At 39.4% G+C, this 27571-nt stretch overlaps 1 protein-coding gene and 1 long non-coding RNA gene across 2 annotated transcripts; one reads left to right on the top strand and one right to left on the bottom strand.

Moving 5' to 3' along the window:
* Positions 1-480: 480 nt before the first annotated feature.
* Positions 481-21712, top strand: LOC115336780. Its single transcript, XR_003921910.2, has 3 exons — positions 481-735; positions 2745-2749; positions 21701-21712. It is a non-coding gene; the product is annotated as an uncharacterized LOC115336780 (long non-coding RNA).
* PHAX (phosphorylated adaptor for RNA export) lies at positions 11366-27273 on the bottom strand. Its single transcript, XM_030004325.2, has 5 exons — positions 27086-27273; positions 24493-25112; positions 22018-22138; positions 20162-20245; positions 11366-18524 (listed from the first exon to the last, which is right to left on the bottom strand). The coding sequence occupies exons 1-5, from the start codon at positions 27188-27190 to the stop codon at positions 18255-18257; spliced, it is 1200 nt and encodes a 399-aa protein (XP_029860185.1). The 5' UTR covers positions 27191-27273; the 3' UTR covers positions 11366-18254.
* Between the last annotated feature and the right edge of the window lie 298 nt (positions 27274-27571).

The following is a 27571-nucleotide window of genomic DNA, read 5'->3' as shown; positions in this document are numbered from 1 at the left end:
AAATATAATATGCATGCAGCAGATTTCAGGTGCAGACATGCCCTTATATTTAGTTTTATACCAGTAGCCTCTTTTATGTGGCTGGGAAGATAAGGAGTGTCAGTGTCTGTTCTAAAGATGTTACAGGTGTTAGAAATACCAGTTTTCACACTATACATTTGAGGACAGAGAGGCATATGAAAGCCTTAAGAATTTTTAAAATAAATTAGTAAGGTAGTAATTATGATTTTAAAGTTTGGCACCTAGGTTGTAGAGTTATTCTTTAAAAGTCTTATTCATTAGGAAGTCTTATAAAAACTGTACTATGTTTCAGAGTTAGGGACTGTGATTACCTTAACAGGTCAAGGGATTTCTAATACAGAGTATTGGCATAGGGAAGATATGGTGAACTGCAAGACAATTTCAATGCAATTGGCTAGTCTTCCTCCTAAGCATTTTGCATTTTTCTTTAAGGATGTGAAGCCGTCCTTCCTGGGCTCAACTTCACTCCCAGTTTTCTCTACCTCCTCCCCCGCAGTGGCACAGGAGGACGGGGAACGGGGGTTGCGGTCGGTCGGTTCATCACACCTTGTCTCTGCCGCTCCTCCCTCCTCTGGGGGAGGACTCCTCACTCTTCCTCTGCGCCAGCGCAGGGTCTCTCCCAAAGGAGACAGCCCTCCACGAACTTCTCCAATGTGAGTCCTTCCCATGGACTGCAGCCCTTCATGAACTGCTCCAGTGTGGGTCCCCTGCGGGGTCACAAGTCCTGCCAGCAAACCTGCTCTAGCATGGGCTCCTCTGTCCATGGGTCTGCAGGTCCTGCCAGGCCCCTGCTCCAGTCTGGGCTTCCCACGGGGTCACAGCCTCCTTCGGGCACCCACCTGCTCCGGCGTGGGGTCCTCCACGGGCTGCAGGTGGAGATCTGCTCCACCGTGGACCTCCACGGGCTGCAGGGGGACAGCCTGCCTCACCATGGTCTTCCCCACGGGCTGCGGGGGAATCTCTGCTCCGGCACCTGGAGCACCTCCTCCCCCTCCTTCTTCACTGACCTCACTGTCTGCAGGTTTGTTTCTCTTACATGTTCTCACTCCTCTCTCCGGCTGCAGTTTCTGTGCCACAGCAACTTTTTTTACCCTTCTTAAATATGTTATCCATCGCTGATGGGCTCAGCCTTGGCCCAGCAGCGGGTCCGTCTTGGAGCCAGCTGGCATTGGCTCCATCAGACATAGGGGAAGCTTCTAGCAGCTTATTATATATGCTATCCATATTGCCCCCTCTGCTAGCAACACCTTGCCATGCAAACCCGATACAAAGGAAAAAAATCCAACACAAAAACTTGATATTCACTGAAAATAAAATCAGATAGTAAGGTCTTTCTTCCCCAGAACACGTTTTTTTCTTCAGTTGAAGCCAGTATATTCAACAGCAGCAGAATCTGGCCGACCAACAGGATAACAAAGAGGTTGCATTTTTACATCACAATCTTACCCCAGAAACGTTTTTGGATTTGCTTTATTAGTGTTTGTGTAATTAGAGTATTGATACAATCTCAATTTAATTACTATTATAATCTGCAATAGTATTATAATTAAAATATGGAAAAAAAATCAGTGTTCATTTCACATACAAGGCCAGAAAAAAGTAAGTCTGAGAGTTAGTTCCTTTGACTGACTATTAAAACTTGGTATCAGGCAAAAGTCTAAAAAAATATTGCAAATCATAGGACAACAAATTGTGATGTTAAAACTGTCTTACACTCAGATAATCACATATTTAAAATATGCTAGGAAACACAGTTTTCAGTATTTCCTCTTAAGTCCTATATTTTTTAGCATACATGGAAGTGCAGAGAAGTACTGTGTATTTCTGATCTGATATTGAGGGAGATAAATGTAGCATTTCGAGATATATGCATAAACATATATCCAACAACAGCAATAGTATTCTTCTGCCAGTTATAATTTCTTGCATTGTCATAATTGCAGCTAGCAGAATCCAAAATAAACATAATTTCTGAGCTGTGTGATATTGTCTGATAGTGTACTCTCTCTAATGGAAATTCAATTTGTTTTTTATATTTCTGAAAATTCAGGAAAAGGGAGCCTTGCTTCAGACTCCTGAAGTTGATAGTGATTACCGCTTCCATTTTTATCTGTTGCTTTAGCTATATCTGTCAAATTGTCCCCAGTCTTGCTTGGCAGAGGAAAAAATTGCAGTCTTCAAAGCTGTTCTAACAGTGTCTTTTCACAGCCCAGCTATTTGTAGCCCTCAGTTATGAAGCGGAAAGGATTATGGATGCCAAGAAAACTATATGACCACTTAAGTAGCCATTTAAAAAAAAATCTTTTGAGAACAAAATAAAAGATTCACTAAAACTTCAGAAGGAAGTTGCAGCATGTTTTCTGGCTACTAAGTTTCTAGTTCTGGGACTCTATGAATACCACACTGTAACTGCAAGTGAGTATAGAAGAACTTCTATATAGAAGCTCTGCAAATTTAAGAGGTTCTTATTTTTTTACTATGGCTGTATTTAATTTTGGCATGCTGCTGCTTAATTCCTGAAAGCAACGCAGATACAAATATTCCTAAATTTTACTATTTGATTATTCATTTTTCTTAAAGTCAAATGTTGATTCTACTAAGCAGGCTCTGCCAGTACTTGAAGTATTGTTTAATTTCACCTGGCTCATAGTGGTAATTAATAGGCAGAGCTATATACTAATAAAAACCTCAAACTGCATGCAGATTCTAAACCTCTGGATGAGGGCTGGTGGAAGAGTGACGCATAAGACTGCGTATCTTGCATCACTCAGCTAAGCTGCATGTAGAGGTCTGAACGGTGAAGACTGCACACGTCCCTGAGCAGAGGACTTGGAGCGCAGGAGAGCTGTTGCTGACACAACAAAGCCAAACTCAGCACTCCAGAAAACCCTTTAATTCACAGAGTTGTGGGTTCTAAATAGTGTCGAGGTGGTGTGCCTCACCAGGGTATGAAGCCGTTTGCAATTAATTTCATTACATGTACTGAAGCAGAGGTAAGAGGCAATCTTCCCAGAAGCACAGGAGCAGGGGCCATGTAGGCCTTCTCACTCTGAAATCATAACTGTGAGCCAGTGGATTGCTGGTAGATTTTAGCAGTCACTGAACCCCTGTGTACATCTATCACCACATGCATACAAAGAGTCATACATCAAAAAATGTATTGTAATAAATAGCTACTACTGTATATGACAATATATCAATTTTTGTTGGCTGAGAAAGTTAGTATTGAGGTGTACATAGGTAATACACCTTTCTGGTCAAGAATTCACTATAAGCTAAGAATTACTTCATGCATTGAAAGGGCATAGAAGTAGAACTTGAACTAGGTGCAGCAATTACTAGCAGGTTCCTACCTTTGAAATTACCAGTAACATCATTAAAAACAGTCTTTTTTTGTGTGCCAGCAGAAAGTAAGAGGGCATAAGGAGTCTCTTACCAGCAACGTCCTCCTGATGAACCTTCCTAGAACCACATGCACTTCTTTGTTTGCATTGGTATGTACAGGACAGATTATTCAGAAAGAAGGACCCATACTAGGATGCAGAGCTTTATTGTACAGATCCTCTGTACTTCAGCAAGAGTGATCTGTCCCTATAATTTTTGTTAATAACTGCCTTTCACAGAATAATGACGCTCATAAAATAACCCTTCTTGAAGTTTTCCCTTTATTGACATCCACACTAAATGACGCAATACTGCCTAAAGTTAACTACAGAAAATTAAGAATCGTTTATTTCCATTTGGCTTCAGTGACCGAAATCATGTTTTGTTCTTGCCTTTAGTATCCAGCAAGCGAGTTCTCAAAAAAATCAGCTCACTACACCAGCATGAACAAGCATTAAGATGAAATAAACCAAGAATCAACAGTACAAATCTGATCCTCCTATGCACACGTATGTCCTTCTCCCAGGGCCTGATCCTGCTGTAAGGCAGAGCTCCCAGCTTGGGTCCAGGCAATTGGCTTGACTCTGAGCCATGCTGGCTGAAGCAGAAGGTCAGATCCAAAGCCACAGGGATTAAACAGTAAGGTTTGTGCAGCCATACATAGTTGGGCAGGAGCTGTTAGCAAGAAAGAAGAGTGAAAGAGCTTGGTCAGCAGTCAAACTCGTACATTTCTGAATCAACTGGACACTCTCCCATGCCAACTCAGGGATCACAATATCTGCGGTGGGTATGGGAGGGAAAGGCATCGTCATGCAGATCTGCTTCCAGGCGTGTTCAATACAGTCTCCTCTGTGGACAACTCCCAGTACTTGGAGAGAGCTAGGAAGAGCTGTTAGCTCTTCATGTTCCTGCTCTGGGTGGGATTTCCAAGGTAATGGCTCTCTGGAACCTCCACTTTATTCCCAGGAGAAGCAGCCATCCACCACTCCCCTCAGCTGCTAAATTAAGGATAGGATTGTTTGTTCAGTAATGGGAATCAATTTTTTTACCAGCAACTGTTTTCAAGGAGTCCTGTATGTATGCTTGTAGATTCATGCTCCTGTATTTTGTTTTCTGTCAAGTAAGACTGAATTTATGACTATCACGATCGGTGTGTGTGTCTCATTGGGAATTTGGACTTTAGCAGTCCCAAATGTGTAGGCACCATTTGCACTAATTTCTGCAAATCAGTTTCATTTTTGCACTGAGTACACAGAGCGTACATGTGGTTCTTAGTGGCATGTAAAAGCCCTATATGTACCACAACAGTGTTTCCTGCTTGACTGGTACCTGATCAGAAAGTAACTCCTGAAACACACAAAGTACGTTTGGAGAGGAGACATTGATTTATTCTGTGCAGGGTGCAAGGTGGAAGATTTCCACAAATCGAGCACACCTACTGAGGTTTTCGGTCCATACTTATACACTGCAGTTAAAACACCACGCCTATCTAATACATATGTTCCGCCTAACTATTGCATATTCATTATGTGGAGCAAGCATGATGTGTTGTTCACTTGAGCAATCATCCCAGAGTCTTCTACGCCTGCGCGGGGGTTTCTGGTGATTTTTGGTGGTTGTTTGGGGAAGAATACCCCTACTCCTTTTGTCCTTTCGTGGTCATGCCTCGTCTGAGGACACCAGGGTCTTTGTTTTTCTTGCCAACCCCTCGTTTCTCAGTGCCGAAGGAGGATGTATGTCCTTAATTAGCAAGTCTGTGACTCTGAAATGTCTGTTATCTGGTGCCTTGACTATTATCCAAACACTCCTTAAGCATCCTCTATTGTAAGCAGAATCTTAAACTAGATAAGCTTTACCTTAAGTACACATAATCTAAACAGTCCTTGAATAGCAAGCATATCACACTTCTCATGTTTTAGCGGTTTTTTTCTTTAAGCTATCACCGCCTTCTTACTTGTTTTTTTTGAAGGCTTGAGGTAACATCACCACTAAAAATTACACTTAGAATTACATTACCTTTAGAAATTTCTCTAAGTACGACAAGGAGATAATCAGTGTTTTTCAGTCACACCTTCCTAAGTTTCAGGTACTCTGTCAATTTTCTTCTGGGCAATATTTTTACTTGGATCATTGTAAAATTGTTTTGCACTCATCATTGGCTGCCTTCCACATGAAGAATTTTTGGAATCCTAAAGCTTAGTTCCTCATGGTTTAAGAGATTTGGGTATTAATTCCAAATGGCATCTCACAAAGGGCCAAATTCCATCCAGGGATAAATGACTGCTCATCCACTCCAACTTTAATGGGATCTGCTCTGCTCAGCAGAGGACAGGATTTTATAAAAGGCTCTTAATTGATTCTGCACCCATTTGCAAAAGAAAATACTGTATATTTCTCTTGAAGCATTATTGAAATGGCAAACAATGTTAAAAGCTGCAAAGAGGACAAGAGTACTGAAAAAGAACTTGAGTTAATAGTCTTACTGATAAAATAACATTTTAGAATTAGTAGACAGAAATCTTACCTCGTGAATAAAAGGTGCTATGCTTTGTAGTAGCCTGTGAGCCTGAGGAAAAACAGTTTTTGATAACAAACCCTTTTTAAAAGATAACGTAGTTCCTATAGGAAATAGGAACTTTCTTTCCTTATAAAGAAAGTAGTGTAATACAAACAAGGTAATTGCTGAGATATTGATAAGATGGCTGCAAAACAAAACTCTTATGCCTTTCTAGAACTATATTTGTAAACTCTAAGAATCAGTTCTTCTTCCAACCTTCTTGAAGGCTCAAATAGTTGCTCAACACGTTCAAAAAATTCAAAGACATCTGAATAATTCTTTCAGGCCTTGTGCCAAAAATCGCCTCAACATCTTGCAGAGATGACTTAGTTCTGAAAATATGCATACAACTAGACAATAGTGAACTTGTAAGATATCTTCTCCAATTTCTGGACTAGAGACCTAAAGCCACAAAATCTGCTGCTTTCTCCCCTGCCTTACTTCTCAGGATGTAGCTTAATTTTCTTGCCTGTGATTTCCACTAAATATGCCACTGCAAAACACCACCTCCTCCTCTGTATACCAGTATCTAAGAATATTACACTAGAGAAATATGGTGTACAGTAACAACCAAGGGGTAATAAGGAAGTAATTTTTTTTTTTATTCAGCGTGCGGGATAAAATTCATGCTTCACTTTGAATCAACTGCCAAGCATCAGAAAGGGACTACCTTAAACACAGATACCTTAAAAATCTAATGAATTGTTACCCCCCCCCTCCTTTTTTTTTTTTTAAATCTTTAAACTTGAAAGCACCATCTGCATTCTTTAGGACAGAAAACTCATTATTCCTTCCCCCTTCCCTGGTAATTCTTGCATAATTACCTGATTAAGCTTTAAAGGTTAAAAAATACAGCTCTACAGCCAAACACCATAAAACTGCTTTCAAAGAACTGGCTTGGAATCACGAAGCAATATTAATGTTTTACCTTTTTTATTATTATTCTTATTTTTAAAAGTAAATAGGATTATTGTTGGTCTCCGGCAGAACCTTAACCACACAAACAGCTCCTTTCAGGAAAAAGCTGTTTCCATGCCTGTCCTTTGCTAGGAAATGCTTGGGGCAGGAGTGAGACTTAGAGGAGGGGAAAGATGACACACTTTGTCAGCATTTTTTTAAATTACGTTTGGCTATATATTTTTTTTTTTTCCTGTCGATGCTGAGCCAAGCGTGAGTGCCCCTACTCAGATTTCAGTGAGCCCCCAGCGTCACTTTATAACAGGGCTTACTGAGTTTGGCTCCAGGTTCTGCTGCTAACACCTCCTTAACAGATTTTAGACAACAGAGTGATGTTTCCTCAATTACTCTTCCTCTGGGGAAGCTTGGCCTCCCAGCACACATCAGATCCAGATTTCCTCCTAGCTGCCTCACATTCTTGATTCAGAGACTTTATCTGGCATCTGGAGAGGATTTCCTTCCTGGATGCAGATGCTCACTTTGGTCTCATTCCCACATCTTCAACCTGAAACTCCAGAGTCACTGAACCTAACTCTTTCCTGTATCTCTTTTCAGTTTAACAAAATACAACCAATTTCTCCCAGGTCTCCTGAACGACCTCTGGCAGCTTTTAAATACTCTTAGCCCTGTGACCCATTTTCCTCTTCTCCAGCAAGGGGGAGTCAGCTCTCTTCCAGGTGAGGCTGAGCTCCATGTCCTTGAACGTCTACTTCTCTCTCCAAAATACTCTAAAATAAACAAGGTAGAAACTATTGCTCTGATTGATTTGAAACATTTTAAAGATGCCCCAAGGATCTGAATTCTGCAAGTGAAGGCTGATTGCCTTTAGAGTCAACTGGAGAAAACACTTGGTTATAGGAATGATGGCCAGTCGCAATGCTGCATAAATAGCAACATTCTGGAGAAAGTAAAAAAGTATGCAGGAGTACAGGAACAGCCATACAAGTGGCTAAGGTAACATACAGGTTGTGAAAAATGATCATGTCCAAAACAGGATTCTAATTAAAGTCTACAATTTATTAAACGAATAGAGGCAAGCAAACAGCGCTGGCTGCACCAGGAGTCTCTGCTCTACCAAGGCGCACACCTTCGGGTCTAATTGTGCAGGTTAAGTACAGGTTCTACATACATATTCACTAGATTTCTGAGAAATGTTATACATATTCATTAGTTTTCCGGGAAGCTATTAGCTTATGCAAATGTCCTTTATGCAGGCGCATTGAAGGTCTCTGGTGGTCTTCAGGAGTCCTCTAGTGGCCTTCCATAGTCTTCCTCACTTGTCCGCTATTTGACCCTCCTCAGGTGATTCTGCGCAGTATGGTCCTTTACATGTTTTGATACATCAGTGCTTGTTAGTGCTCTTATTATCTAAGTTCTCATTAGTGGTACAGAACCATATGGCTAGTTTAAGCTAAATTATCTACAAGGACAGGAACAAAGGCAGGAGTTCTTATCTTTTCCGGCCCTATCTATTCAAGCAAGGCCTCTACTTGTGCCTTCTTAACAAGATCGTAAATTCATCAAACATTTAATTAAGTTTTGTGATCACTCATGGTTCCTTCTTGCTCATCATTCCCAAGTACCAGTCTCTGACAGGCTTAATCCTTGACAAACACCAGTCCTTGGTATGTAAAGTTACAGAGAGACAATCATTAAGCAATAAGCAGTTCGTTCTCTATATCAATCCGCCCCTTTTCTTTAAACCTTTGCAAATTCTTTTGCAACTATAGGATTCCACTACTTCAGAGAGACCGTGTAAAGTATTTTCCGGTTTCTACTTGATGTCTGATTTTATTTCGTTTCCAACTTTTGTAATTTCCTACTGCTGTATGGCTTTTGCAGGAAGCAAGAACTATATACATACCCTCCTACTTCCCTTAGGCCTACGGTTATACAAGATCAAGCAAAACGCTTAAAGATTACATATGCAGAGAAGGTCACATTTCACCATGTGGCCCTAGCATTGTTTTATATTGACACGAATCAGGTGAATATATTTCACACAGGTGATGTTTTCTTACATATTGCTCTTGAAGTCCACTTCCCCTCCCCCCAGAAGTAGTGAAATCTTTCAGAGAAAATTATTCCTCCCAACACAACTCCGCAGATAAGGAGGGTTAATCACCGGGTTATGGAAAAAAAACCGTAACAAACCCAACTTTTTCTGAAACCAGCTTTCTCAAACAGCCTCAGTAAAACTTCACAAATGCCAACAACATTTTTAATTCTAAAATTCTTCTGAACAAGAAGAGAAAGCATAGTAGTAAACGATTGTTTATTAATCTAATTTTGTTTCACTGCAAATGTTTTCTCTCTTTTCTGCTAAGTGCAAGATCAAAACCTGATAAATAAATGAAAGCAGTAGTGCAGCCTTGTTTCCTGCAGTATGACCTGGTACATACACAGCAATGAACGTCTTTCTCGGGACACTTGCACATACTCTCTAGTAAACTCTCATTTACAGGCTTTTGAAAAAGGTTCATTAAATGATACTGCATGGTATTCTAAAATAAAAGCCTGAAAGTATTGTGTTTTGAACTGTTAACAACTAACCACTTTATATTGATCTGAAAGGTCAAGGCATATGCATATATTTAAGTCATTTTTATGAGCTTCTGCAGCATGGTGAATACGTGGCCATGTTGAAATTGCATGTAATTACATCTTGAAGGAAGAATTTCTGCCTTTGCCCATTTAAACTGATTTCCTCATAAAAATAAAATATTTCAAATATATTCTTCATATCAAGTAATTTTACAGAGGTGGTTTAGCACTAGTATGAGTTCCTGTTCACAGCTCGAAGGCTTAAGATTCCCTAGACAGAACTGGCAGCTCCCAAAAGCTCCAGAAAGGCCAACGGAGTATTTATGGTGTGCCGTTCTGTATCCCGTTCTGGGCCCCACAGTTTATGAAGGATGTGAAGGTCCTCGGGCGCTTCCAGAGGAAGGCAACAAAGCTGCTGGAAAGGCTGGAAGGAATGTCCTATGCGGAACAGCTAAGGACGCTGGGCTTGTCTAGTTGGGAGAGGAGGCGGCTGAGGGGTGACCTCGTTGCTCTCTACAGCTTCCTGGGGAGGGGAAGAGGAGAGGGAGCTGCTGATCTCTTCTCCCTGGGATCCAGCGACAGGACGCGCGGGGAATGGTTCAAAGCTTCATCAGGGGAGGTTCAGACTTGACGTTAGGAAGCATTTCTTTACCGAGAGGGTGGTCAAGCACTGGAACAGGCTTCCTAGAGAGGTGGTCAATGCCCCATGCCTGTCAGTGCCTTAAAAAGAAGCATTTGGACAATGTGCTTAATAACAGGCTTTGACTTTGGGTCAGCCCTGGAGTGGTGAGGCAGTCAGACTAGATGGTCATCGTAAGTCCCTTCCAAATGGAACTATTCTATTCTAGTCTATTGTATTCTATTTGTTACTTTTTAAAGGGCTTTCTGGAGTTTTATTTCACTCTTAGAAATTTCTTGGGTGGGGAAAATGATTTCTTAGGTATCAGCTGAGTGATTTATTAATTACAGGAACAATCCCTTTCTTGCCTGATTTAATCTCATGTGTTGAACTCACATAATTATGAATTTGAACTCAGTGTTAGAATTACTTCAAAGCTTGTCTTGTATACACACTCCTCTGTTCTCTATGTAGCTGCTTTACAGAGAAAATTGCAGCAGGCTCATGTCTCCCTTCTACATGCAAAATCATTTTTCTGCTGCGTATTCACATGCCTGGGGGCTGCTCTAAAAAATTATAAAAACTACACCAGTGAGGAAGAAAGAGAGGGAGGATAGAAATTGTTTGCCAAGAGGCCAGGCTACTTGTCATGGTGCTTGTCCTGTCCATGCTTTTTAACTCTCTACAGGAAACTCATGGGGGTGTTAATACTGCCAGAGCTAGCTGTTGAGCACAGAAAATTCTTGAGAGCAGACGTAGACTGCCAGGGCAGGGAGAGTAACGCAAGAAAAAATAATTTATTCAGTTACCTGACTATAAAGCATAGGGAATCCTAAAGGCCTCTGTTTTCCTGCTTGCCTGGCACCCTCTTCTTTTCATTCAATCATTCTGAAAAGTGCAAAAATGATTACAGCTTTACAGCTGTAGTGCTTAGGTATTCATCTGCTTTGTACTCTTTTGGCTAAACTAGGAGCATAAAAGCCTGCAACTGCATCAGAAATCAAAGGAACCCATGAATATCTTCATTTTGTAATCCTCAGAGGAAAGTCAGCGAGGTGTTAAATCGTGGTACCACACACTGTCAGACAATTTCTGCGGGAAATTTCACACAATGGAACTTAGTATTCTCATACTTCCAGTTATAAGTATTTTGACAAAATAATAGTTATAAGTAATCCTAAAAAAAAAGGGAATGTGACACTACTATTCTCCTTCCACATGTATGCATTCTGATTTCTATAGACGTAGTCATCCCAAACTGAAAACACTAAAATAGAGCACTATACAATCAATAATTTATTGCAAAATGACAACCCGATCACATAAAAAGTTCAATTTACCTCCAAAGATTTTGTTAAAATTAACAAATTACTTTACTGAAGCATCAGTCTTTTGAGAGGTACTGTAATGTTTTTCCATAGAAACTAATCTTGATTGCCTTTCATTGGGGAAAACCTGGATAATGTAAGAAATCAAGCAGTTCACAGAAAATAGCTCGAAGTATTAGCATTAAAAATCAAAACCAAATAAAAAAAGAAGAGAATGTTACATATTTTCAGAGCAGGGAAACAGACTCACTTAGCATTAATAGTAATGATGCATTAGATCATTTTTATTGCCTTCTGTAGAAGAGAAGATTGTATCAACCATAGATTTTTATCCACTGTGACAGAAGTTCTGCAGGGAGAAACAACAGGGTGCTATATATATTCTATATATTTTCCTAAGTAAATATAAATGCAACTTGTCTGGATTTGAGACCATTTGAGGAAAAATAACAATTGGTATTTGGAGATCAGTATTTCTATGTACACAAAACTAAACAGATAGTAATTATACAGAATTCTTCAAAGCCCTTCTCATTTGTTTTCGTGATAATTTTGTATTTTGTATTTCATGGCAATTAATAAGTACCTACAGCTTTGAAGCCAGCTTCTGTTCATTGGATTTAAGAGTCAGTATGCTACAAAACAGAATATGAAGATACAGTAACTTGGGATAAAACATATTTTTCAAGAGAGTGACCTAAAATAAAGCTTTAGTATATCATGTTTTAAAAGACAATAATAAAGTGTAACAATAAATGTTACAATAGACAAACTTACTTGTATCACATAAGGCAAAAGTCAACAGGTATCCAGGATATTAAAAACACTTTCTGGAAAACTTATAAAATACTCAAACCCTTTCAAAATTAAAGATTTTTTTTCTTTATATTTCCCACTCACCACTATCCAGCTTGACAATTTGGTATTTACACAATGAGGAGTTGGCAAGAGAATCACAAGACAAAACTGAATGACACCTCTTCTTAGATATATGCATCTGGCTTGGGCTGACAGCTCTAGAGGGAAAACATTTGGATGGCTGGAACCAACTGTAGTAATTTGTGGAGCTTATTTATTTTATACCTTCATTTACTTCAGCTTATTCTTCACTTAGATCTTCAGCACACTTTCCCTGATGGCCCACAATAATCCTTCTGCATTTGTCTCATTTTCTTTTAAAAGGTGTCAGGGACTTTAGATCAGAAAGTCTTCCTTCAGAAAATCTTAGTTCACTGTAGTAGGCTTGGGAATAATTTATCCCTGCTACAGAGGAGTTAAGAGTATTTTATTTATGTATCAGTTAGGCAGAGAAATAGAACTGCTTAAACAAGTTAAAAAAAAAAAAAAAAAAGGTAAGGTGGGTCATAATATCTCCAGAAGGACAAAAGAAAAATGAATAGGGTCACTTCCAGAAGATGTAGGAGGAATAGAAGAAAGCCATCAGGACTTAAAAAGAATGAGATGTCAATTGGGCTGCTACCTATCTCCTGTACATCTACATGGACATTCTGCTTTTCCACCAAAATCTTGAGTCCAAAATATTTTGGGTTCTCATATTCTTTATCAAGGACAGCAGATCAATATTAAGACAGGGTTTTTTGACTTTTCTCTGTACACAAAATAGCCCACACAAGAGTTTGGTGCAATGTTGCGTGCCATTTAAACACTACATACTACACTGTTGCAGCTTGTTTATAAGAGGAAAAAGGAGGTCATGAGTTTCCGGCATGCAAGAGTAATCATAGTTGCCCAGTATCTGGAAACATGGGAATGCATGAGGATATCAGCAATTAACATTTCCCAAGACATCTATTTTTTCTTGGAGGCATTTTCTTTCTTCTCCACGGCAAAGTCCTTCCTAGTGCCCAAGAACAGTCTTCCAGAGCCCCAGTATATATTTCAGGAAGTTCTGCATGTCTAATAAAGACATTCCAGTGGTTGAAGGCTGTCAGTGCGAAATTCGTCAGTAGTAACTACACAACAAATATAATTACTGTAAATAGCTGTACTATCATTTGAAAAAAACCTGATAGAACAAATGAAAAATTCAGGAGGCAAATTAAAAAAGTGTGACTTCTGGGGAAAAATGAGAATACCTTTCAAAAGAAGGATGTTTTAAACAGGAACGCTGATGTACTGAGTCACAAAATGATCTTTCAAGGGGAAAAAAATTCTTTTTGGGAAAATTTTTCAGGATAAGAAAGATTTCAGTTATTTTTAAATAACTGAAAAATGAATCTCTCTGCTCAAGGAAAAAAAAAAAAAAAAATCCCAAAGTTACCTAAAAGGCAGTATCTAGAATATGTAACTTGTGTGTAGAGTCTCCTGTTACAAGTACAGATATATGTTTTTCATTTTTGTCAGTATTTAGGTCTGGATGTTTGTGATTCTAGAAATGTATTTGGCTGGGCCATATTAAATCTATCACAGTTGAGTGTTCCTTCCTCTTCCACAGCTCTGAAAAAGTGGCATCTATCAGTACTGCAGATATGGAGATGAGAAGGCTTCAAATACGTCCTTACTAAATTTTGGGAAGCTTTGTTCTGCAAGAACTTTGTATAGCCTGACAGGTCACAAATGAGATAGGATGCAGTAGGTCTAAATCATCAAGAGGTCACAGCTGCTGCAAAGGTTGTCACTGTGCAACACGCTCTCCAGCTGCCTCCTGAATCTTAGAGGTGGTCCTAGGAAATTGCAATCATTGTCTCTGCCACGTTCTTGAATCCCTTAAACTATGATGGAAAAGGCTCTAAGACTGGATATTCCCAGAATCACTTAAGTACCACAGTAGTTCAGAAATAGACTTGTATCTTTGACCTGCTGCTGACCAGTAAGAATTAGTCACAGGAGTGGGGTACCAAGCCCATATTCACTGGAGTCATGAATACAATTCTCCTCCATACATTGAAATAAACTGAACTTTAAAAAAAATGCCTCTGGCAGACTCTTCCATGTCAAAACTGCAGCAGCAGAGGATGGCATAAGTTAAGGGGGAAAAGTAATGAGGGTTACCATAGCGAAGTTTTATGAGATTGAAAAAAAATGCTTTTGAAAAACTCAGTTTCCTTTATTACTTACTCTACCCCTCCACACCTCTACTCTGACAAAATACAAGGAATTCAACTTCTCCATAACAGCAAGTGTCATAATAAATGTAGTCGTATCTTTTTACTTCACTTTTCCTATCACCTTTATACCTTGTTATTGCTGTCTTCTCCCTCCTCTCCCTCTTTGGCTCCTCGTAGGTCTTTCAGAAACCATACAGTCCTTAACAAACCTATCTGTAGAATGAATAACCCCACATGTGCCAACTATCTGTCTCTAGCCATTTCTCATAACATAACAAAGGAGTCACAGGTTTGGGTTTGTTTTTTTTTAAATTATGAGCAAAACAAAGAAAAACAGTAAAAGATTTAGACATGTTTTAGACAGTAATAAGGTTCAGGATAAAATGTCCTGCTAGCATTATGAAGATGGTACACAGAGAATAGCAAAGCATTGCTGTCCGGCTTGACCTTTGGAAATGGATTCAATACAAGTTGCTCCAGACACCCAGCAGCACCTTGGGAATATGGGACAACTATTAAGCTGCATACAGTACAAAAACACTTTCTGATCTCACTATCACTACCTTTAAAATCAAATTATTCTTCATATCTTCTTGTCAAAGCATCACAGTAAGCACCAGGTCATTCCATGCTTGCTTGAGAATGTTGGCAAGTAGCAGTTAATAAGCCTAGAGGACATAAAAACATTTTGATGAGATCATCTACTTGGAAGGGGAAGAAGAACCTGTAATACTGTAATTACACTTAAAGTGATGATTTCATGATCCACTATAAAACCGAATCATTAATAAATTTTTTCCTGTGATATCAGAAAGTATTGTTTTCTTATTTGAATTTGGGATACAAGGAAGAAAAATGTCTTTGGTTACAAACAAGCTTTGTGTTTTCAAACCAGAGCACATTTCCCTCATCTTCACTGTCTGCTTCAGGCAAGACAGAGATGGCTTAATACCCTGCTATAGCTTAAGCGATGGAGGGGAGATTTGTCCTGGCAGTATGCAGTCTACATTTGCAGTAAACATGATGCCTCAATCACATCTGCCGATCAGAGAACCTTAGGAACACAAAACCCAACTCTTACATTTGCATTTTTATCTGTAAAACATCAGCTACTAAAACTCTCAACAGCCAGGCGTATCTGTTCCTAGACAAAACACAGACCACACAATCCAGTTCAGTCAAGCCACAGTCCACTAACCAGCACCGCAGAGCTGCTATCTCTGCATGTATCAGCTCAGGATAGACTAAACAAGTTGAGTATGTGGGAGTTGAGAGGAAACCTCTACCCTTACCTATGCTTCCTACTCTTGCAGTAGTTTGGGGGGAAGAAAATACAGAGGGAGGAATGAAAAGCTCTTTGATGAGGAAGATGAAAATGACCACCACTGCATCCCTCTCAACACCTTCCAGCAACCTGTCAGATATGGAGAAAAGAGACCGATCTATAGCAATACAAAGGAATGTCACAGCCTGTTCTTTCTCACCCTTGTACAACTGCATCAGTCCCTTTGGAAACTGTGGTGGCTGCAGCACCAGACTCCAAAGCCCTGGGCTCCTCAGCTCCAGCTCTGCCCATGCTCAACCCAAGGCTTGCTGACACAGACTGTCACACACGGACTCACGATGTGGCCGCTGCCGGGCCACTACCACCACCCACCAGCACAAGCAAACATATCCGACAGAAGAGGGCAGGGGCCTGTGCCAGGCTGCAGAGAGAGGAGGATCAGCCCCGCGACTCCACTAATAAACCAAAGGTCAACTGCAGCCACTACAGTGCTACACAAAAACTGGTGCTGCTTAATGCAATCTTCTTGATGCCAAAGGTAAAGAAAAAGAAATCGCTGGTGTAATAGGAATGAAGCTAGTTGCTCATCATTTTGAACAAGCTTCCCTTTGAATGGACTCTGTTCCAAAGAAAATGGAAAAGAGAGAAAAAATGGAAGATAAGCAAAGGCCAGTTAGTCAGACATGGGAAGGAAGCAATGGGCAGTCAGTTTCATCTTCCTTTTGTTAAAGAGAAGACTTTACACATTGCTTCAGTACCCCTTACCTGGGAAATCAACATTAAAAATACCAAGATTTAAAAAATACACAGTGCTTATCAGCAGCAAATTACATCACAATGAAAAAATTAAACTACCATCAAAATTTGCTGATTCTATCCAGAAAATTGTTTAGACATTCCCAAGCAGTTCTCCAAACTAGGATCAAATGGTACAGTCCCAAACTAATTAAATAGTACAAAATTCTGTTTTGCTTACACGAATTATCAGTTTAGTACTCTGATCATCACAGGTTTGTTAGGAAAGTTAATGAACAAATCAAAACCTTTTGTTATTTCAGCAAGAGCAACTACTACCTGAAAAGGTGTGCTTCACATCTAATGAGTAACTTCTTAAAAATAGGGAGCTCTAGCACACAAACAGAAAAATGCAAAGTCAAAACTCTAATTAAATTTAGTAAAACATATAATAGAATGTGCTATAGGTTTAAGAACTCTTTCTTCAAATATTGTAGTCCTTTAAATACCAGCTCTTGACAGTACTGAATTGTTCGATGTTATAAATTCATTAATGTGTTTTAGTGATATGCTTTGCTTCTGAAATCCAAGGACTCCGGGTGAACAAAATTTACGTGCAGAAGTTTGTTGTTGGGTTTGAAAGTGAATTCATTCATTAATATTTCAGAAATATATTATACTGGAAAACAAGAGTCTAGTCACAGAAAACACAACTTATTAGTGACAAGTATTTTAGACATCATAAATACCAGTGTCACACATGTTCTTCAGTTATATTAAAAACAACGTTCAACATAAAAGTTGTCTTCAGTTGAACTTAAAAACTACACAACAGTCTTCTGCATCAAGTAAAAAAATCACCTTTTGCATACTATTGTTTTCTTAAGAGTCAGCATAGAAAAACTTCAGAACTTCTGCAAGCTGCACATTACTTTGTCCTAATGCACACATGAGAAGAAGCATGGAAGCGAGAATTGCAAGGTAAAGGGTTCATACTTGCATGTAGAGTCTACAGACCCTTGAGGGGAACACAGATTACTAAAATCTCACTACTTAGAAAGCAGTTATATTTGTTTTCAAACAAAAAGACTGTGTAAGTTGTGTGTGTGTCTAATCATGGAAAAAGTTTAGACAGAACAGGTAAGAAGCTCAAGCCACTATTATAATACAAAGGATTAAACTGCTGCAGAAATTTAAAACATACATTGCTCAACAGTGCTTATTTACAAGATTGTTATTCAAAGGTCATTGGCTATTAAAATTATTCCACAAACCAATCTGTTTTTACAGGTCTTAATCCTGTAAACACTGCTATTCTTGTCAACACACTGCCATATTAAGAACACACAATCCTTTATATCAAGACTAACTTTATACTGTTTTTCTGTTCAACTGTAATGAGAAGCATTGCTCATTTGATGATTATGTTAGTTTCAGCAAATTAAATATGATGTATTTGGTTAAAACATAGCCTTAATTCCTAAACCTAACATGTGGCTAAAAGAAGTTCCTAAGGAACTTGGTGATGCAGTGCTGTTATCTAGAGAAATCTTAACAGCTTTGGAGGACTCAGCAAACAAATAATAGGACAATTAACAACTTTCATGCTGTTAAATTTAGCTAAGAATTACATCATGTTCTTCAGCATGAAATACCTCCTGTTTCTGCAGCTTATGAAAACAAGAAAGCCATGGCATTATAAGAAAGGCTCATTTGATATGTTTTATAGTGACTTTCTTATCAAGAACATTAGTAACTAGAAGATCTCCAAATCATGAGTGTTATCAATTTCAATAACATCTTCAGGTTCCATCTTTGCTTCATGATGACCCTCCTGTAGATCATCCAGGGAAGCCAGAGCCTCATTTGTGTCGCTAGCAAAAGTCTCACGAGATGCATCATCATATTCTTGCAGGTTAAGCCCTTTAATGGCTTTTTTCATCTTCTTCCCTAGAACTTGTATTCTCCTCTTTTTAGCTGCTTTTTTGTTTTCATACTCTTTTTGGTTTTCCAGATAGAATATTTCCTTGAAAGAAAACAAAAAAAAGTTTGGCATATTCATTTTACTAGTGTTTCCTAAAGAAAATACAAAGAAGTAAAAAATTTTTTTATTACAAATACCATTCAATAATATTTAACTAATATACACATTATTGACAGTAGGAGGATAGACTGCACTTAAGGAAAATGCCCCATTAATAATTTTATTACATAATTTCTCAGCTATCTCAAACTGTATGTAAGTATGTATCACTAAGTTTTCAATTCAAGTTTGCTGATGATAAAAAACTGGAAGGAATGGGTGATAGACCACAGGGTCATGCTGCCATAGAGGGACCTGTAGAGAAAATACGACCAAAGGTTCTATGACAACTTCAGAAAACTTTTCCTCCAGAATTGAAATTTGAGTCCAGGTCTCATGATCTTCACTGTCAAACATTTGTGAGCCCCATTAACATCTTCTCTATGGCAAAATACGACTGTTACAAGTTTCCTCCATATTTCAAGGGGTAGAATATCATGTAGCAGAGCTAAATGCTACTACATGCCTTTCTCTCCCTTATTTTTTAAAAAACATAAAACGCATACAGGAAACATTAATGCTTTTTTTCTCCCCAAAAGCTGCCAGTCAAGTGCTAAGGATATGCAAATCTGTGAGAGTTATATATGATGACAGGATTATACATACTTTTCCCACAGGTTTGTATGACAAATGATGTCTCTTACCATCAATCAAGTTCATTGAGTGAAAACTGCTGCCTCATTAAGCACTTGAGACACACAGTTACAAGGGGATGCAAGAGGGGTAGAAATGCAAATTATTTTTTTTTGTCATGGGGTAAAGTGATCAAACTTACAACTTTTTGTGACCACTGTAAGCTATGAACGGTTGTTTTTTGGTTTTGTTTTTTTTAAACATAAACCAGACAATCACAGTTTATGTTGATTTGTTTCTCAATTCCCAGTACACGATGCTAGGATGATTTACAGAGTGAGCTGTGGCCACCTACACGCAAATTAACGAGTCATTCTTTTAATAATAACTTTATTAAAGTGGCAAACACCATGAAAAAACCCAAGTTGTTTTAACTGAATGAAGAAAATACCATCTCAGTCTATTTCATACCCTAAAAGGAAAGGCAGTAATATTTACAAGCTGACAAAACTGATTTGGTGAGCACCACAGGTGAGACCAGGGAGCAATTCAGACTAGGTTCAGACCAGTATCTGACTTAATGGGAAACACTGCCTGGTGCTACAACTGGAGCTGTATAGAACAAAAATATTCTATTAAGAGAACACCATTCAATCCATGCACAATGATGCAGAACTCCAAAGGCAGAAATCCAACTGCAGATAACATTGCTGTAAGGTATATACAAATTAAGGAAAATCCAATGTTTATCTCTTCAGACTCTACAGTCTCATCATCCTCAACAGGTTTTTGTGATTGGCAATACATAAAAGGTGTTCTCTCTGCACAGTGTGAATGGCAATTAATTTTTTTGTTGTTGTTTTTTTTTTTTTTTTATTTTGAATGTGAAGTTGGAATATAGAGTTAAACTTTACTAGAAGTTATAAGAGAGATTCAATCATAAGATTTCTAGTAGAAAAAAACCAAAATTTACTTTGGACAATCATTTGCACTGTTGACAAGTTTACCTTGATTTGTTCTTCTTTGATGCTAGGCGTGTTCTTCAGCAGGTTTAAATAAACGCCCCCTGGTGTTCTTCTCCTAGTGCCGTTCTTAATAGGAAAGAGTAAATTATAATACGTAAGTGTTGACATAAAAATAGCATCTAAGACAATGCTTTGTAGTGAGACAGAATAAAAAAAATTTAAGTTCTGCTGTGTTAGGTATTACATAAAAACAACCCTGGCTATGTTTTATTTGTGATTGAACTAGTCATGAGAAGGTCAACAACCACCTTGCTACATTTGGACAGGTAAACTATGAAGGTACAAAAAATTTGCTTTAGAACACAATACCAAACTGTTCAACTACATATTAAATCTGATTTTGGTAGAGAAGAAACAAAACGCAAATACTATTCTACCTACTCTCACAACTATTGGCAATAACGTATATACTAGGTTAAATATTCAGAACATCCCAAAGACATAAGTCCAGTAAAATGTCAAAAGTGAACTCCATAAAATTATGTAGGTCTCAGTTTTTTTTCAATTTTGCTCAGCAATTCTACAACCTATGTGCATATCTGCAGGATATTGCATTTCTGCCTAAGGCATATGAAACACAACATGTACTTTAAAGTTTCTCCCCACAACGTATTATTTCCATGCTTCAACAGTTTTCAGTGTAACAGCAGCAGTGCAATGTGCCATGCTGAATCATGAATGGACTCCGCTTTGAAACCACTGTAAATTAGAAGCACTAATCATCACACTATTATTCAGTTACCATTCACAGTACATGAACTGTTACTCCAGTGCTCTGGCATTGTATTAAATGTGATACTTTTCTACTAAATAACAAAGTAAAATACAATACAAAAGTTCTAAGAACAGAGAAGGTCAATTTTTAAGTATGTTCTTGAAACAGCAGACACCACATACTTCTATCATCCTATCAGCACAAAATCCCAGGAAAAACAGTATGATCTGCCTCTCAAATACCATACTCTGATCTGCAGCCAAAGGAACCTGTGCCACCAGGAGCTGTGTCCTGTCGGCAGGGGTGGTGGTATTTTTTTTTCTTTGTTCTGGGTTGTTCGTTTGTTTCTTTTCTCTCCTCTCTACTTCCAGTGATGGAACTTAAAAAAGATGTAAATTATAAACAAATGCCTGAAAGTACTTACTACTTCCCTCCTACTTTTTTCCTTCTGAACTTTTGCACTGAGGCTCATTATTTAATAGAAACAAAAACATACCAAGAAACTGATAACCTAACCATCAAGTATAGGATTTTTACCACGATTTGTAACAGAAATCAGTACTCAGTTTTGCTCTACTGATACACAAGCCAATGGTTCTCTAATAAAGCTAACAGATTCCCTTTTGAAAGTTAACTCTTCAAATGTGACATTAGAAATGCTCACTACTGAGAATGTTGATCTCTGATGGCATGCTGATTAACCCGGTAGATAGGTCAGTGCTGTCAAACATCCACCTGACTTAGTGAAGCAACATGCCAGGGCTTCACCTGGATCCTAACATTATAAGCTTTTATTCAAGCTTCAGAATCCTTCACTCTTAAGTCTGTCAGGGAAAGATCCCAATGGAGGCAAAGTAACAGATAAGATGTTATCACTGCAAATCAGATACTAATCTCAGTACAAAAAGTTGAGCAATTTCCAGGTTCATTCATCTCATTGTTTACTCAAATCCTGCTGGAAGGTTACATTAGTATTTATTATGCAGGTTGGAAGGCCATGAAACTCTGAGAGAACCTGTCCAACATGAAAGCTGTGCAATAGTACTACATAAATATTCTACAAGTAAAAAGTTGTATGTGCCCCCCCCGCCCCTGCAAACCCACAATATCACATTTTCCTTACCACTATGAACAGTCCACCATTTTGTTCCACTTCAGCTGTTTCCATAAGCAGTTCGATAGCTTTTCTCTTCCCAATTATTTTCACTACTCGGGCAATTAAATCCTTCTTCGGCTCACAAAGCCTGGGAGGAGGGAAAAAAAAAAAAAAAAGCACATTTATTGTCAGTGTAATTTCTTGAGTAAAATTGACCATGGAACTTCCATAATGAATAATTCATTCTGTGGGACATAAAACTGTGCTAAAATTAAAGAGTCCATACATTTAAACATATTTCAATGGCTTCTTGAATCAGATTTCAAAACACTCAGCTTCTGAGGGCTAATTTTTTTCTGAAGCTTGCGTTTTCAAAATTTGTTTCAATGAAAATGCATTGAGTAATTATTTTTCTTCTGTTGGTGTGTAGAAGACTAAACCAAATAAGAAACTGCAAAGGCCTGTATAAATCTCTGAAATTAAAGTATAAAACTCTGCTGTGCATTTAACAGTTAAAATTACAGCACCTTTTACAGTTAAATCAACCATTAACCAGAGACAATAGTAAGTTTAAAAGTTCCCCTATATCATGTGTCATTCAGACAAACCTACATAATAAAAATAAAATCAGTCTGTTGACTAATCTATGATAACCTATAAAATGCAAACAAGAAAAAAATGTGCAATATTCCTGAGTTAAACTATATTCTTTTGTTAGCAACAATGTCCTCATACAGAAATTTTCATTGTCAGTCTGCATGGAGAGAGGCTTATATAGCATCAATTCGCTGTGCCAAAGTACATACTCCCACATCGTAAGCCCCAAAATCAATACCACCTGTCCAGAGCAAGAGTTCATCTGCTAAATTCTCATTTTTTAATGTCGAAGCTTCTCATTAAGCACAGTCCCAAGCACTACACCTCAGTAGTTTTACACTTTTCAGATCAGCAGACCACCACCATTACCAAAATTTCTTGAAAATTGCTGTCTAGCCCAATTGCTTCAAGTGACACTACTGTGCTATAAAGTTGCATTTGTTACAATGACTGCATAACAGAAGGTGTTTGACCACAGATGTGAACAAGTACTTAGAACAACCAGGCTAGCTTCAGCTGCTTCAGTTGTATGACTGAAGTTACCTGAAATTAAATGTTAAAACTCACATTTTAGTGACGATTGTCCTAATCAAGAAAAGGATTACCCAACCTGCTTAACTTTATACTTTGTGTTTAACCTCACTGAGTTCAATGAATGATAAAGCACCAGAAGGCAAATGCTTTCTTAAAATATTTATAGGATTGAGCTCTAAATTGTGAATTATTGGAAGAGAATGTAATGTTTCTCAAACATGCAGAGACCTTTAAGATTACCAGCATTCCTTAGAGAGCTGGTTAAATAGACCTTCTATTACTAGCAGTGGCAGCTTAAACAGTCAAATCCCCACCAAGTGTTCATTCTGGCCCTGCACAATCCTCCTGTATACATGCTTTAACAAGCAGCTGTGCACTGCACCATGAACTGAGTGAGGCAAAAGGCAAAAAATGGCACAAGATGGTCAGAAAAACTCTTTGATTTCAGTTCACTGTGTGGGCCAGCACAACAAAAGGTTATGAATCCAGGCACTGATAGCACAGCACAGATCGAACAACAGTGCTGTGATATGTATAACCTCAATCCTGCTGATGCAGTTCAGCACCACTACTACTATAAACAATCAGAAAAAAGAGGCTTTTGCTCTATTTTGATGAAGCTCAATATAACAAAGTAAAGTTTATTACAAGAGACATGCTCAAAGTTTTCAAATTCATAAGTAAGAAGCTACCGAGAACTGATAACAGCATTAATTTTTGTCTAATTATTGCCAACATCTGGCAATACTAAGTATCACACATAAGAAATCAACAATGATCAATAAACCCAGGTTTTATTTAAACATCAAGCTCACAATCATTAAATCTTTTAACTCTTGTTCTCTGTTTCAGATCATTTTCTTCCCTTGTACTACTGAAAAACGACTGTGGCAATTTAAGTCAATCTAAGTGAGAATGACTGCAGTCGTGCCCTCCCTTACACCATCAGTCCAGTGCTGCCAGTGCCAGCTCAAAGGCAACTGTGCAGCAACTTGGTTAAGGAAACAAATCTGTCTGCCAACTATTTCCTAAAAAAGACACTACTAAATCTGTATCATGAGAAACAATATTTTTCCTTGCCATTGTTCTCAAATAACAAACCATTTTGGGGGATCTTTTGGAAAAAAAAAAAAAAAAAAAAAAAAAAAAAATTAGACAGTATTACTGGATGCTGCTACAAGATACCAGCCATACATAATGCTGCATTTTAATCCCAGGATTTTGGAAATACACACAAGGCACTCATGCTTTTTGTAATCTGGTATGACATCTTACATATTTAGCAGTAAGAAAGCTTTTCCTCGCCTCTTCTTTTCCATCAACAGTTTACCAATACTTAAGGAAGTGAAGATATACTGTTATTAAACTCACCGATAAGCAATTTCATCTGCCACTTTTTCCTCTGAATCTTCTTCTGTTATCTCATACCTTCCTTTATATTTCATTTCTTGTCTTTCACCCAGTCTATCTTTTACAGGCCTCTTCCGCTTGGGAAAGCCTTGCCCATTGTCATCTTCTGCTGGCAATGTTTTCTTGTCATCATGCATGTATTCATCCAGTTCTTTATCTAAAGTCTCTGCCTCCTTTTGCTGAGCTTCCTTCATCAGCTTTTTAGCCAATAAATAATTGTAAGTCTCAGACTGCCTGCTTCTGTCAATACTACCATCCATGCCTAGAATCCCAAGTTCAGTAGCCACCGCATCCTGATTCTGCTCCTGGAGCACCACACCCCAAATGTTGTTGACCTTCTTGCCACCTAGAGCAGTTTGTTTTTGGTGGCTCTGGCTAAGCTGAAAAGGCTCGGATTTAACAGGAGGAAAGTTGAAACATTTCTGTCGTTTTCGTTTCCACAGACAGCTGTCATCATCAGATTCAGAAAAGCTTTCGTCACTTGAATCTACGCTTTTGGTTGTCCGATAAGGAACACTTGGTGCACATGATGAAATGCTGCTCTGGAATGGTCTACCTGAATCATTGCCATCAAGTGATTTCTGAAATGAAAAAGTAAACGTCCATTAATTTAACTGTAAATTAAAAGAGCTATCAAGTCAAACCAAAGATTTGGTTAGCTAGTGAACTTAATTCCAACTCATGACTGTTTGGGCTGTCCTCTACAAGCATCTTTTGGACTACGGCTGACAGAAGCATCCTGTGAAACTTCTGTATTTTGAATGTTTGTGTATGAAAGAGAGTATGGCTGCTATAGATAACATGTCAGGAGTTGCTGATCTACTTAATGTAATCTTTCTTGAATGAAATTAAAATTATTACAAGACTGGAAAAGCTATTAAAATTCCCAAATTGGACAAAGACAGAACATGCATAGCAGTTTTATGAAAGACTAAAGAAAAAAAACCCAAACCACCACCATGGCAACTTACCAGAAGTTTTTTTTAACAGCATATAAATCAGTATTTCTCTACAGAGTCTGAAAGGGGTCAAGACTAGTGATATGCGACCACAATAGCTTTCCCAGATGCTCGAGATGAAAAATTGACCAAAAACCCAAACCCAAACCCACAAAACTTGGATGCTGCTCAGACTTTGAAAAGCTAATAGTGTATTGTGATTCTGGTTCAATCAGGAGAGCACATGACCAGCTGGGGGCAGTAGTACCTTCCAGAAGAACTGGAGTTTTCTTCCTTTAAACCAACAAGACACACCAGACTCATTACGGCTTCTTATTAATTATGACAAAACCCCTAAAGGTTTCAACATACTTTGCACAAAAAAATCCCACTGCTATAAAAATATTCAAGAAATGCTGTTTCCCCATACACCTGACAGATAAACTAAAATACGAAAGCCACACCTGCTCAAAACTGCATAACCTGCAAAAGCACCATGGGTAACATAATCCAGAATTCTTATTCCCTATTGCTGGAAACTTTTGGCCATGCTGTCTGTGCTAATCTGCACTAAGCATTTTCCTTACTCATAAATCCAGTTTTTCCCTAACTAATTTACTATCATGAAGTTATATGCTATCCTGTGATCTTTAAAAATAAGACCTACTCCTTCAGTTTCAGGCGAAATAAAAATTCTTTCTTTAAGCTTGCTGCTTTCACTAACATTACGGCACCATTTCTTCTTCCTTCTATTAGCAAACACAAAACAGAAGTCTTTGAGTTATTTTATCATGTTATGAAATACAAACGTTTAACTTAAAAGGTATTCTATAATGCAAAACACTAACAACTCCATAAATTAACTCCCCCCCGTCTGTAATAATTTATTTTCTTACACATCCCAGAACTATATTGCAAATAATCAAAATAACAAAAAAAACCCCAAAATCCTTACACATACAGTGTCATACGCTGATTTATCTTATTTTGAAATCTTTTCCTGCCCGCACACCACCATAAATTCCTCGTAAACTTCGTAACACACTCTAACATGAAAACAGCATGAGACACAGGGGAAAAAAAAATAACATCTCTTCAGCAATTCACGGGCACAAAAGAGTTGTAACGTCAAGTGAAAGCAGTAATCGCCACTTATTACTTTCATAGGTTTTTACAACCGCTCGTTTGCATTGTTCCCGAAGCGACCAGCGGTACCGGTGAGCACTCTCCTTTGCTCACCAAACCCAGCGCCCAGCAACAACAAAAGCCCCCCCCCCCCGCCGCCCCCGACGGCATGCGGTTTTCCCAAATGAACGGGCACCGGAGGAACGAGCCGGTTCCCGGGCCCCGGGTACGGGGTAAGCAGTCACTCCGGGGGAAGGGCCCCCTAGCCCACCCGCCCGGGCCGTACCGCCGCCCCGGCTCAGCCCTCCCCCCTCCCCAGCGGGCCCGTCCAGCGCCTCCCGCTCGCTAGCCGGGCGCGGGCCACCACGGCCGGCGGCGGCGGCAGGGCCCCTGCGGCCCTCCCCCGGCTGGGCCTTCCGCGGCCCGCCGCCAGGGGTGGCGCGGCTCCGGCTGAAGCCCGGGCCTCGCCGCCTGCCCGTCCCCTTCCTCACCTGCTGCGGGTGCCCGGGGGAGCCGGCGCCGGGCATGTCGGAGTCCGAGTCGGAGAGCTCGCCGTCCTCCACGTCGCCCTCCATCCTCCGCGCCTCCAGCGCCATCGCGCCGCCGGAGCGCGGCGACTCTTGAGGGGGGATCGGAGCCGGGCGCAGCCGCGGCGCGCGGCGGCCACCTCTCACCAATAGGGAGAGCGAGCGGCCGCGAGGGAGAGTGCGGTGCGTGTCGGGAACGCCGGCGAACGGGCGGGAAGGAGACAGGAGGGGTGGAGAGGGCTGCCGCCCGCCGCCGCCATCTTGTTCTTGTTGTACTGTCCCGGAAGTGTTTCGTACTGCCGTCGCGGCGCATTGTCTTGTCGCTGCAGTCGTGGAAGTGGCCGGTGCTGCACAAAGAAATAAGTTTAGATGAAAATCCGTCCCGCTTAGCGTCACCGCGTGCCCGCGGCGGCCGGCAAGGCCGTGCGTACGCGTCGCCTCAGCGATTGC

Source organism: Aquila chrysaetos, chromosome Z, assembly GCF_900496995.4.
Source record: "Aquila chrysaetos chrysaetos chromosome Z, bAquChr1.4, whole genome shotgun sequence".
NCBI classification, from domain to species: Eukaryota; Metazoa; Chordata; class Aves; order Accipitriformes; family Accipitridae; genus Aquila; species Aquila chrysaetos.
Note: the sequence above shows the minus strand (reverse complement) of the source record. Positions and strands in the feature narration are given on the sequence as shown.